The sequence below is a fragment of the Terrapene carolina genome, unplaced genomic scaffold (assembly GCF_002925995.2).
Source record: "Terrapene carolina triunguis isolate 2854851 unplaced genomic scaffold, T_m_triunguis-2.0 Scaffold21, whole genome shotgun sequence".
Lineage (NCBI taxonomy): Eukaryota > Metazoa > Chordata > Testudines > Emydidae > Terrapene > Terrapene triunguis.
In genome coordinates, this window is record NW_020664372.1 from 30721590 (window position 1) to 30734211 (window position 12622).

General features: G+C 36.5%; 1 protein-coding gene across 1 annotated transcript in view; it reads left to right on the forward strand.

Moving 5' to 3' along the window:
- Positions 1-12622, forward strand: part of MYO16 (myosin XVI) — a 454918-nt gene that overhangs the window by 387078 nt on the left and 55218 nt on the right. Inside the window, exons 28-29 of the mRNA XM_029913187.1 lie at positions 5357-5453; positions 11111-11357. Of these exons, the coding sequence (XP_029769047.1) occupies positions 5357-5453; positions 11111-11357 (344 nt within the window). The remainder of the gene's footprint in view (positions 1-5356; positions 5454-11110; positions 11358-12622) is intronic.

A 12622-nucleotide genomic window follows, 5' to 3' on the forward strand; every position in this document is an offset into this window, starting at 1 on the left:
ACAAAAATATATCCACTGAAGTGAAAATGCTAAACACAGGGAAGTGTCTATAGTTTTGCATTATTATTTTAAATATTTTGGTAGTTAGGATGTCATGGTACATGTACATGGTAATTTAAAATATATAATCCCCGCCCAGAGGACTTTATAGCAGCATGGAAACAGGCATGAAAAGAGTGAAAGAAAGATGCTTAGAGGGTGGTTAGGAAGAAGAATTGTGTGGAGCTATGTGGGGAATATGCAGAAATCAGAGCAGGCACACAACTGTGCAGAGCCTTGAAACTGAGAATGAAAAGCTTCAATTTGATACAGAAGGCTAGTGGAAACCTTAGGGTATGTCTACACTACGGGATTAATCCGAATTTAGATAATTCGAATTTGGGAAACAGGTTGTATAAATTCGATTGTGCGCGGCCACACTAAGCACATTAATTCGGTTTTTAACCACATTAATTCGGTGGTGTGCGGCCACACTAACCCATTTATTTTAACCACATTAATTCGGTGGTGTGCGGCCACACTAACCCTAATTCGAATTAACAAAATCGATTTTGGCGCTACTCCGCTCGTCGAGGTGGAGTACAGAAATCGATTTAAAGCACCCTTTAATTCGAACTAAATGGCTCTGTAGTGTGGACGGGTGAAGGGTTAATTCGAATTAACGCTGCTAAATCCGAATTAATCCCGTAGTGTAGACCAGGCCTTAGAAAAGAAGGTAAAAAGAGGAAGTAACATAATCAGAGTAGAAGGAAAAGATTAGTTTAACACTGGGGCCTCTGAGAACCACTCTAATACAAATAATAAATAATGATAATAATACTAACAGAAGGATTTTGGATGAGTGGAGTAAAGTAGTGAGGAGCAGGGAGACCAGAGAGAAGGGGGTTGCAGTAGTCAAGACAAGAAATGAGAACAGCATAGCAAACGTGTTAGCCATAGGGATAGAGAAGAAAAGAACAGGGTTTTTTCTGGGGGCGGGGAGGGTTGGAGGGGGAAGTTTGAAAAGTTGATGATTGAGAGCTTAGTGACAACCCATAGAACTTGGTGACAAACTTGATGTGGTGGGAGAAGTCAAGAGAGGAATCTAATATCACACCAAAATTTTGGACATGTGTGTCAGGAAGGAAGATGGAATTTTCAGCAGTGAGGACGAAGAGAGGAATTTGGGATGATTTTCCTGGGGAAATAAGGGGAGTTATTTGTTGATACATTCACTTGACCTTGAAGCAGGGAATCCAAGAGTAGATGCCTGAAGGACAGAGATGCAAATCTAAACAAAGGTAGAGAGACTGGGGGTGGAGAGAGATATGTGGGAATCAGTGGCATAGAGATGATAGTTGAAGCCATGATAACATTTGAGGTTATCCAGAAAATAGTAGAGAAAAAAAGAGGAGGAGACCTGAGGACAGAGCCCTAAGGAAAGGCAGCAGAGACTGGGCAAGGAGTGATGGAGAAACCAAAAGAGACACTAAAGGAGCAAGTCAGAGAATTAAGAGAACCAGGCAGGTATAGAATGGTGAAAGTTTGGGGAGGAGGGAGAGATCAACTGTGCAAAGTCAGCTGATAAATCAAGAAGGATAACCCCATAGAGGAATGGCCCCATAGACTACAGTAGAAAGAGGTTACTAGAGACCTTGGTGAGATCTTTTTGGCTAAGTAAGGAAGTGGTGGTAGCATTTCTTTGACTCAAGGAAAGGGCATAGTCTTGCTTGTATAAGCAAGTATACTTGTATAGTAAAAGGCAGGGAGAAATGATTCTGCAAATTCTATTGCAAGATAAAAGTAATTTTATTCCACTTTGTGAAAGGAATAACTATTCCAGAATAAAATCGCTTGTATTCTACAATAGAGTGTCCACATGGGAGAATTATTCCAAAATAGCTATAGCGGAATAATTATTCCATAATAGCTATGCTGAAGAATTTTCCCATGTAGACAAGGCCTAAGATTCTCTGTAGGTTTCTACTAAAGCAAGTTTAGTGAAATGTAGTTCCCACCTCCCTCAAAAGGCTTAATTTACTATGATGATTGTGCACGAGAATGAAATAGATAGACATTTTAGAAAAGAGTCTTTGCATCTTTATATATAATATATATAAGAATCTTTATATCCTCAAATCAGAATTTAGATAACTCACCTATCATTTTCATCTGCAAAATTTGGGAGTTAAATTACTGAAGGCCACTTTGAACATTTGGTTCAAAACATCAATCTACATGAAGTCACAGGAATGGAAGAATGCCCTAAACCATTTCTGAATTTGGTTTTAAGTTTCTAGACTTGATTTATATTTCATAGTTTAGCATAGTTCATTATTATCAGTGGCATATATCTGCCAGCAGTGGTCAGATAGAAAAGAGTTAATTGAAGAAAGTGTGCACATTTCCTTGCTAATTCCTGTGTCTCAGATTTATACTACAAGTAGATATTGTACAAAGTGTCACACCAATTTGCTGCCAAAAATGGTGAGCAATTTCAAAAAAGAAAGACAGTACACTAAGTGAAGTAATAAACATTGAGCAACCATCCTCTGTAACTTTCTGGGAATGCAACAAACATAATAAAACAAAACAAATGAATAGCTAGATGGTATCTACAGCATGAAGAGTGAAGCTTGACAATTTTGGACCTCCCTTTCCCACAACACACACATAAACCAAAGCAAGCAACATAATGTAAGTTAATGAAACCACCGCAACTGTAAATTGGTTTTGTGAATGTCATATTCTTCCAGATATTTAGAAATTTTTACAGGAAATATACCGGAACTTACCATTGGTCCCTCTTGTACACTGTCTTATTCCCAACAATAGCTAATACTGGGTGTCTCAGAGGCAATTATAAAACTCCCATAATGCACCTACTTGTTTATTGATATATGGAGGTGGGAGAGGAGAGGAAATTTATTCTTGACCCAAGTAATGAAAATAGCTGAAATGTTTGGTAGGCACGCAGGACGCAAGTTGATTAGCGAGAATAGCACTTTTATTAACTACAAAAGTAGCTATCTAAATAAAAGAATTAACAAAGTCTTTCACAGAAAAACATTATGTATCTTCTCACTAGCAAAATCATTCCCATGCCTTCCAACATCAAGAGCACTGGTAGTCATAATTATTTTCCTATCTGGTGAATTTTGTTGTCCAAACCACCCACACTTTACAGAAATGTGGTTTGTATGTTGGAAGATCTGAAATTTGAGAGTTCCAATTTTAAATTTGAATAATCTCATTATAACATTAAGTAGCCACACATATAGTTCACACTTGCCAGTTAAGCATGTGGCCAGAATAATGTGTAGTATAATAGCATAAGGGCTGGAGGGAAATAATCCCCCCAGCAGACTTGGGCGTGGAAACAGAACTGCTCTACAGCTGCTGCTTTTGTCTAACTGTAAAATACAGTCCTAGAGATGTAACCATCTCTCCTTTGGCCCATACCTAACCCTCCACAAGGGGTGCAGACTTCACTGTGTTGTGTCTCCGAATCCTGCCACTCATTCTTCACACAGCTGAACTGTACTATTTCATCTGCATTCTCTATGCCTGCAGAAGAAAGGAGCAAAACTTCACACACACACACACACATAGACCGATAGTTATGAGCTGAATCACACACATGTTGGAATGGGCTGGGGAATGTTTACTTTCATCTCCAAAAGTCCAGGCTGCTAAGAGATAACATAAAAGAGAATCTCTCTATGATCTTTGGTAGAGTTTATCTTTCTCTCTCTTTTTTGTTTTGTTTTTTTTGGCCAGATTTAGAGGACCTAATGCAAAGCCCATTGAAGTCAAATAGAGTTTTGAGTTTACAAGCTGGTATCTGGCCCTGTGGCTACATGTACAATAGCAACTTCTACAGGTGTAATTCACCACTAGTGCAGCTTTACCACCAGTAGCAGTGCTGGAAGCTTCACGTGGACATAGGGTTGCCAGTCCTTCAGGATTGTCCTGGAGTCTCCAGGAATTAAAGATTATCTTTAATTAAAGATTATGTCATGTGATGAAACCTCCAGGAATATGTCCATCCAAAATTGGCAACCCTATGTGGATAGGGCACTGGCATTTTGTACTTCTAGGTGACTAATGCTGCAGCCAGTGGAACTGCACAAATGGTGAATTATCGCTACAAAGCTTGTTAGTACAGGCAAGGCCTAGAGGTGAGACAATCAAAAACTGTTAAATTAGTTTGGCATCCAATTCAGAAGAGTGTTGTGGTGCAAATTCTGCCAGTATATTAGCCAATCATTTTTGACCTAAATGATTCCTGTTTGGAAAGCACTTTGGGACCCTTCAGTATGAAAAGTGCAATATAAATGTAAGGTTTTATTAATATTTCTTATTATCCGAGTTGGTTAAAGAGGGTTATAATACATGGGAGATTTGAAACTGTAGGTTTGTTTCATCATTGCGTACTGACATTTCTTTACTTTGGTTTTAGCCATGTCCAGTACCGAATCATTGCTTAAATTATTTAATCAGAGTTTTGCATATGCTTTTATTAACTGACTGTAGATTTTGCTGAAATCAAACAGCAGTATAGTAGTATGTTAATTCTGTAACCTCGGCTGCGTATATGGGGTATTCTGAAGAAAGCACAACATAAGTTGCAATATCTTCTGTGTTTTATCAGCTTATGATGATTTGAGCTTTTTTTGTCCATTTGTACAAAGGTTATTTTTTCTAATTCTGCTGTCAGTCACACAAAGGCATCCCCACAGAAAATATTTTCAGTGGGGCTCCATTGGTGTAACAGAGCAGAACCAGGCCTGTAGGCTACAAGCAAGTAAAATTTGGAATAATTTGAGCAATTATTGCCAGACTTGTACAAATTAATCAATACACCTATTAACCATACAGGTGAGTAGCAATCCCAGCAGCAAAAAGAGCTATGTTCTTCATTGTTAAGCATAGCTCACTGCCTGCTTGTGTCTTCTTTACAATTCTAAGTAGCAAAGAAATGCTTCTTCCACAAAAATCTTGAGAAGAAAATAGCACATGAGAGCAACTCTTACTTTATCAATACTCCCATTTTCTCAGTATTCACTGTTTGTAAAGACACAGATTTTTGAAGGCAGCTAGAAAGAAATGTCTTTGAAAGTTGTGCATAAAAAGAACTGCTAAGGATTTTTTGTATTATCTATGCATGTTCGGAAAGTTTCAAAAGCAAGGTGTATCCTTGTGGCCTTATAAATGGAAGGGAAAAGCACCAAATACAGGTATTGTGACATATATTACGTTTCTGATCTTGTCTCAACCGTTTGCTAGATGCTTTATGTATGATCATTATTTATCTATAATCATCTTGCCCTTTTTTTTCTTGATGGTAAAGGTTTCTCTGCTGTTTGTATTTTAGATAGGAGTCCAAAAAGTGTTTCTAAAGTACTGGCAAGCTGACCATCTCAATGATTTGTGCCTTCAGCTGCAGAGGAAAATTATAACTTGTCAAAAAGGTAACAATTACAGAACAAATATTTCTGAACTATAATTTTTGTACATTGAGTGCAAGAACATTTTGTGGTATGGGAGTTTTCTCTTCCTTGATTAGTTATTGTATTTGACACATTTCCAAACAATTCCACCTCCAACTAACTGAGTATACAGATTTTTAGAAGTCCAGACTAACATTGTTAACAAGTGCACCTTTTGTCTGACAAACCCAGTTTCAGTTCTAGTTGTTGGCTGCAATTAAAACTAAATGCCCCTCTATCATTCCTTTTTCACCAGTGCTTCTTGTTTTTTAAAGAAAAGACTATATTTCTAGGATTTGAGAGTTTTTAATATCACTCTTAATTCCCCACTATATAACAAATAAAGTATGGAAGATGCAAACTTTTTAAATATTTGCATATATCTTACATCCATAAAACAGCTTTTTTAATGCTACTAATTTAGGGTGTTGGTTGTCTTTATTTTGTTCTCATTTGCAGTATCTTGCTTATTTTCTTTTGGCTTGTTTTTTTTTCTCTTTGACTTTTATGTTGGTGTCTTTACTAAGGTCATTTTGACATTTTTGGCACACTTTTTGAAGGAGATACTATCCACTGTCTCCTGATTTCCTGTAGTTTCTGTTCTATTTCCCATCAGAATCTCAAATAACCATTTCAAAAGTGAATATTGCTTTGTATAAAACAGCTTCCTTCACACTATACATTATTTATTTAGTTGGCTTGTAGCAGCAACAATTCACATTAACGCTTTTAAAAAAAGCTGACTCAATAGACAGAAGTACGTCTTGATTTTACAGTTGTCACATAGTTGGTTAAAAAATGTCCTGGATATATATATTTTTTAAAACTGTCAATTTAATGATCTGTTCTTCACTAAATGGGGGTTGTAGAGAGAAAGCAGGGGAAAGAGAGAGAACACTTGAAGCAAGGGGAACAAAGTCATCTGTGTGGAAATAATAATAGGAATTAATAATGTTTCAGGTTTTGGAGGATGGTAGTTTACACAGGTCCCCATTCAACAAGGTATTGAAGCACATGTCTAACTTGAAATGCAATTAGCCCCATTGCCTCCACACATTTATCTGCAATAGAAAAGCAAAACTGATTCATCCTGCTTTCCCTCTCATGCTGACTACCAACAGAAGTTGACAATCTTCACCTTCTTGCATCTAGTTTAAACTCAATGACCATTAATATTCCACTTCACCACAAACCAGACCTTCCTCAGCTGCCATAACACCAAGGTTTACACGACATCTGCAAAGTTTAATCCTAAGTAAGGAGGATAAATGCTTCCTTAGCTTCCCACAAAATTCAGTTTCTCGGCTTCTTGTTTCCAGCCTCCGGATTTGAGTTCCATTTAAAAATTCACTTTCTCAGGAACAGTATTTAGAAAGCTCTCACCTATTGTGGGGCAGATTTTGCCTATCTTTACACAGGTGTGGAGAAGTCTGAGGAAGCTGATGGAGTAAGGAACATTCCTGTCCCACACATGGCTTGAGTAAGGCCCAGGCAGACTTCCTCCATCCATGCATCGGCCTGCAAAGTAAGCAGTACTCCACAAATAGGTGTAGTTGCAAGTCTGTAACAACAGCAAGCGCAGGAGCTTTGAGAGGTTTGGAATCCCTTCTGCTTCTCCCCAAAAAGCAGTATGACTCAACATGACCTTACATAACCTATTCTACCCCTAGAATAAATGGATTGCACCGAGTCTACTGACAGCAACACAAGGGGTAGAGTACTCTTAGGCTGGTGGACATCAGTCTTGTTGTACTTCAAGCAGAGATCTTTTGAAGCTAAAGACATGTCTTTTTCTTTATAACATATTGATTAAGGGCATAATGCAGTGGCATCAAATACCAGTCATGACATTAGATTGTCCAGAATAGACTCACATCTGTAGATCAGGGCAATCTCTAATAGGTAATCTATTCTTGAAATGGGTAAAGTGAAGTTTTACATTTATTTATTCAAATATAGTCATTGTGCCTATCTCAAATTCAAAGCACAGTATAAAATGTATATCATTTTCATAAAATAATATAACAGGACACCTCAGAGTTCTCCAAAAGAAAAAAAGCCCTCATACAAAAATCTTATCGACCCCAAACATTATCATCCATCCAAACTTTTCCAGTCATCCCCTCAGTAATTTTCCACCCTGCCTTCAACAAAAGCCTGAGAAAACAGGTAAGTCTTTCATCATGTGTTGATAGGTCATCAAGCCCAGACTGTAGTGGAGAAAGGAGGGAAGCAACTTAAAGAGCCAAGTATCCCTCCCTGAAAATTGCCTACGAGACCCATCCCACCCAAACCAGGAGCTGTGAGCTCAAATACTTCAGATTATCACAACCTCTGTAGTAACCCATGGGTGTACAAGTACGGCAGCTACCCAGGAACAGTTCTGATCATTCTGAATCAACTAGAGAACTGATTGGGGGACTGAGGGAAAAGCTAATTTTCCTGAAGTTCTTCCATCACAGTCCAGCCAAAGTATGAATTAATTTATCTGTGTATAGAAGCCAAATCCACAACCTGCCACAATTTCCACAACACCAATCTTTGTACCAAAGGGAACCCTAAAGAATCAGGTACACCTCTGGCTTTAGGAGTGGCCAACATAAATGAGGAAAGCAGTGCAGTAAGGATTACATTATGAACAGTAGAGCCTGCCAAAAGATGACACTTCCATTTAGCTTCCATTGGAGGTTTCAAAATTTGTTTTCATTGTGCACGGGAATGAAAACAAAAACTCTCAAATATTTTAATGAAGACAGAATTTTGTTGAAATGTCCATTTTTGGATTGAAACCAGAGCTGTTCAATTCAGGAAGTTTGTGGGAGGCGGTGTATGTGTGTGTGGAGAAAGTCTTTCTCTCTCAGTCTTCTCAATGAACTTAGTCGAAGTGGGTATTCACCCATGAAAGCTTATGCTCCAATACTTTTGTTAGTCTATAAGGTGCCACAGGACTCTTTGTCATTTTTTAGTCAAAACCGATACATCTCTGCCTCAATGAAACAACATATGTCATCAAAAATATTATGACCAGTTTTAATGACCAGCATATCAATTTCAGTGTCCCGTCCTCTGTCAGTCCTGCTAACAATCATAATGTAGATTTATCCAGCACATATATATTTCTTATCCTCTGCCATTGGTTCACTTTTGCTTTATTTATCTTTAAAAAAATAAAACAAAAATATCTAAAACAAAGATAAAAAGGTCTCAGAGCTTTAGAAATATATTGTTTTCTTCAAGATGATTTAGGATTTTCTGCTTAAATGTTTAGCAAATATGCCATTTGCTCTGAAAATATATTTCAGAACGTACAGCAGGTGAAGGAACAATTCTATATGATTAAGCTCTTTCAATATTGTGTATTTGAGAGCAGTGAACTCTCCTAGATTATGTTCTGTGCATGTATTCATTACCTCCTCAACACCAGCATTTTATGAGTTCAGATTCAGTAATGTGTGCGTCAAATATGAAGCCTCTCATAAAATTGTCAAAAGGAAAATGCACTATTAATTTCCTTTTGAACTAAATAAGGTTAGTGCATTAATGTTTCTGATGTTAAAGAAGTCGACTTTTATTATAAAATGTGGCTAGAGAGATTGAGACACAGTTGGCTACAATAATGGAAATGTAAATCCTCAAATTCCTCCATTATAAACATGCTTATAAACATGAAATAGATAAGACTGGGTGAATTCAAACCCCAGTGAATTTTGGACACAGAGAGTACTGGTATATTCACATTAACCTTTCCTGCATTTCAAGCAATTAAACACTGAGCATCCAAATCTGATTATAAATATATAAACAAGGACAAGGAAGGTGATAACAAATATCTTATGTTATTCTCAGCTTTATCCTCTTTATTTTATTCAGTAACATTTTACATTCCTGGAAGACATTTTTCCTTTAGATTAGTTCAGCATGACTGTTTTGTTTTTCATTTTACATTACAGCATTCCTAAGAGCTAAATACTCAGTTGTGCAATTAAAAAAAAAAAGCTGTATGCTTTTTAGATTTTTGGCAGGTCTTTATCTGAAAACCTTAATATCAAATTTTTCATTGTTTTGATGTTTTTTTCCCTTGAACTCAAACAACATTGAATAAAGGCTGTCGTCAAATTTTGCTCACCTTAGTCATAGGAATATTTCCGTTGGCTGTAATGGGACTAACTGCATGAATGAGTGAGATTTGGCTCAATGTGGATATTTGTTCTTACTAGATGGAAGTCAAAGTAATAAAATCACCTAAATATTTCTGGCATCAGTTAAATAGTTTCCCAGTGGGACACACTGCACTTCTAACCCTGGAAAAAGACGATACATGTGATTTTAATTTGTGACATTTTCATGAATAGAAAAAACTATATTTGGTGATTGTAGGGGTGCATTACATTTAAATATATTTATTTTATTTCATTTTTTCTCCCTGAATCCTTTACATTTTTACTAAGGTGAACTAATGCACATGATTTTGCAGGCAGAAGAATTTATGAAATAATCCCAAGCTCTTTTTTAAATTCTCCAAAACATTTGTGAAATTGTTTCTTGTAAACGATGACATATATGTAGAATATACATGGTGGTGGTGTAGTATGAACATTTTATTAACATAATTTAAGATGACTTGTATAACTCACCTATGGCTTCATCACTCATGTGTAATGTGATTGTCCCAAACTCATGCAAATAGACCTTTATACACACTATGCTATCTGTTCCCTGTACTGTATGTGTATATACACAATTTGATTTAGAATAAAATGTCAACCAACAAACTCTGAGCATTCTGTTGATTATTTAAAATTACAAGTAAAGTACAATACAATTAGCTCACTCTTCCTACTAAGCCACAGCACATATTCGATTATTACTGCCCCAATAGATAGGTCAATAACTCTATCCACCCACCTCTTTTGAAACAACATATATCTAAAATAACAATTGTATGCAGGTGTCCATATGAAAAACTCCAGGATTCAAAGTATGATACTGTTATATTACAAAGAATGTAAATATACATTCTTTATAATACATGGAACCCAGAGACTCTTTCCCCTTCTACAGTTTTTATTAATCTCTTGGCATAGGTTGGGAGACTAAGAGTTTAATTTTTGTACATAATAAGGAGAGAAAAATTGAATGGATATAAGAATAGGCTATCATCTCTTTTACAATCGGACATGTACCAACATTCTTTCCCACTATGAGGAAGTTGACAAACTGTACATTCTATCATACAGAAAATTAGCACATTGTGAGCCAAATTATGTTTTAAATTTATGCCATAATATTATCCTCTCACACTCCCTAGCAGAGACGTAAGCTTCACAGTGTGATATAAGCAAGGGGAGAAAAATTGCCAGTGAAACTAAATACTGAGTACTGGTAACTCAAACTGGTAAATGAGTTTATTACTATGCCTCAGTTTAGGCATTGTTATTAGTGAGCAAAAAATGCATATTGTCCATTTTGGTATGCAATTGGTAGAGAAAGCCTAATATTTCTTTCTCCTTTTATAAAGGATATTGCTAGATATTTATTCACACTATCCATTTTACAGCTGAATGCACAATAATATTAAGTTATTCATTGTTGAATTCTATCTCTCATTGGTCTATATCTTTTTTCTTCCATTATGGCAGTTGTAAGAGGATTTCTAGCTCGCCACCGTTTGCTACAGAAGATGAGCATCAAACAGCAAGAGGTCACATCAATCAAAGACTTTCTGCAGAATGCAGAGGATATGGGGCTGAAAGCATATGATGCTCTGGTCATTCAGAATGCTTCTGACATTGCTCGGGAAAATGACCGGCTCCGCAATGAAATGAATGCTGCTTACCGTAGGGAAAAGTTAGAGGTTAGAAACAGGCAAGAAGAAGCCCCCAAAAGGTAAGGAGAGAAAGCAACTTCTCTAACTGTAGGAATCAGTTTTCCTAAAGTTCTCAGTGCAGTCCATGCTAGTCATGGCAGTAATAATGCTCATATGTAAACTTGACTCTGGCTTCTTTAAATGTATGCTTAAATGACTCTTGGGTCTTCATTAAATACTTTTCTTGTTTGTAAAGCCATATCAAGTAATTAATTCTAGCTGCATAAAGCAACAATGTAAAAGATATCTGATTCAGGAGGCACCAGCACATACAATAACTATTGTTAAAATCGCTACGACATTTTAGCATTTAAAAATAAATAGAGTTTCAGTATAAGTGAAATAGATTTTTAGTGAGATTTTAATAAATAATTATAATAATTAATAATAATAACTCTATCTTAGACAATTCAACTGGATACGTGCCAAGATAACAGGAACAGCTATGCAGGCATAAAAAAAGCAGTGAAGTCCAGACTGAGAAATGTGCCTAATAGACAGATTGCCAAGAGGATCTTTTCTTCTCATTTAAAAAATCGCTTAATGTTTAGGCATTAATTGGAAGTTTAATGAACCTATTCTAGCAAATCTAGCAAATATTCTCGCATCCATCCCTGTAGGTTAAGTACAGATACCTACATGGAGAGGTGGTTTTTGTAATATAAACTTATTATCTGTGTCTATAACTCACTGATCATAGGAATGTTTATTTTTCCACAGGAGCTTGATTCCAGCTCATTGTATCTTATCAGAAACAGCTCCCCCTTGCCTCCATTGCCTCTGTCAGATGATTTTTATTGAAGTAAAAATGAGAGTGGGTCTGTTTAATTAGCTTCAGATATCCCAGTGATTACATACTGAAGGAAATGCCTTTGTAGGAAAGACTGTAATTAAACATTACACTGAAAACAAATTATCCACTGAGCACCAAGCTTTCATCTTTAGCTATTTCATGTACTACATGGGCAGCTGGCTATATCCTGTAGTTGAATCCAGCTCTGCTGGTGATCTGCCATGCAGAAATACAATTATAAAAACAAATGCTGGAGGGCTTGTTTGTAAAGTTATTGCACTACCATCTTTTAGTTAGTACAGTACATTGCTACACTGTATTACAAGGCTGGTTTTAGACATCTGGAAGGTGTCTTCAGTTACTTTTAATCTAAGTAACTCTTTCTTTTTAAGGTTGAAGAAATTTGGTGTGTGTGGAGGGGGGGTGTCTCATTTTCACCAGCTTGTTGGGATCAAACTAGCAACCTTATTTTCCAATATATATTGGAAACTG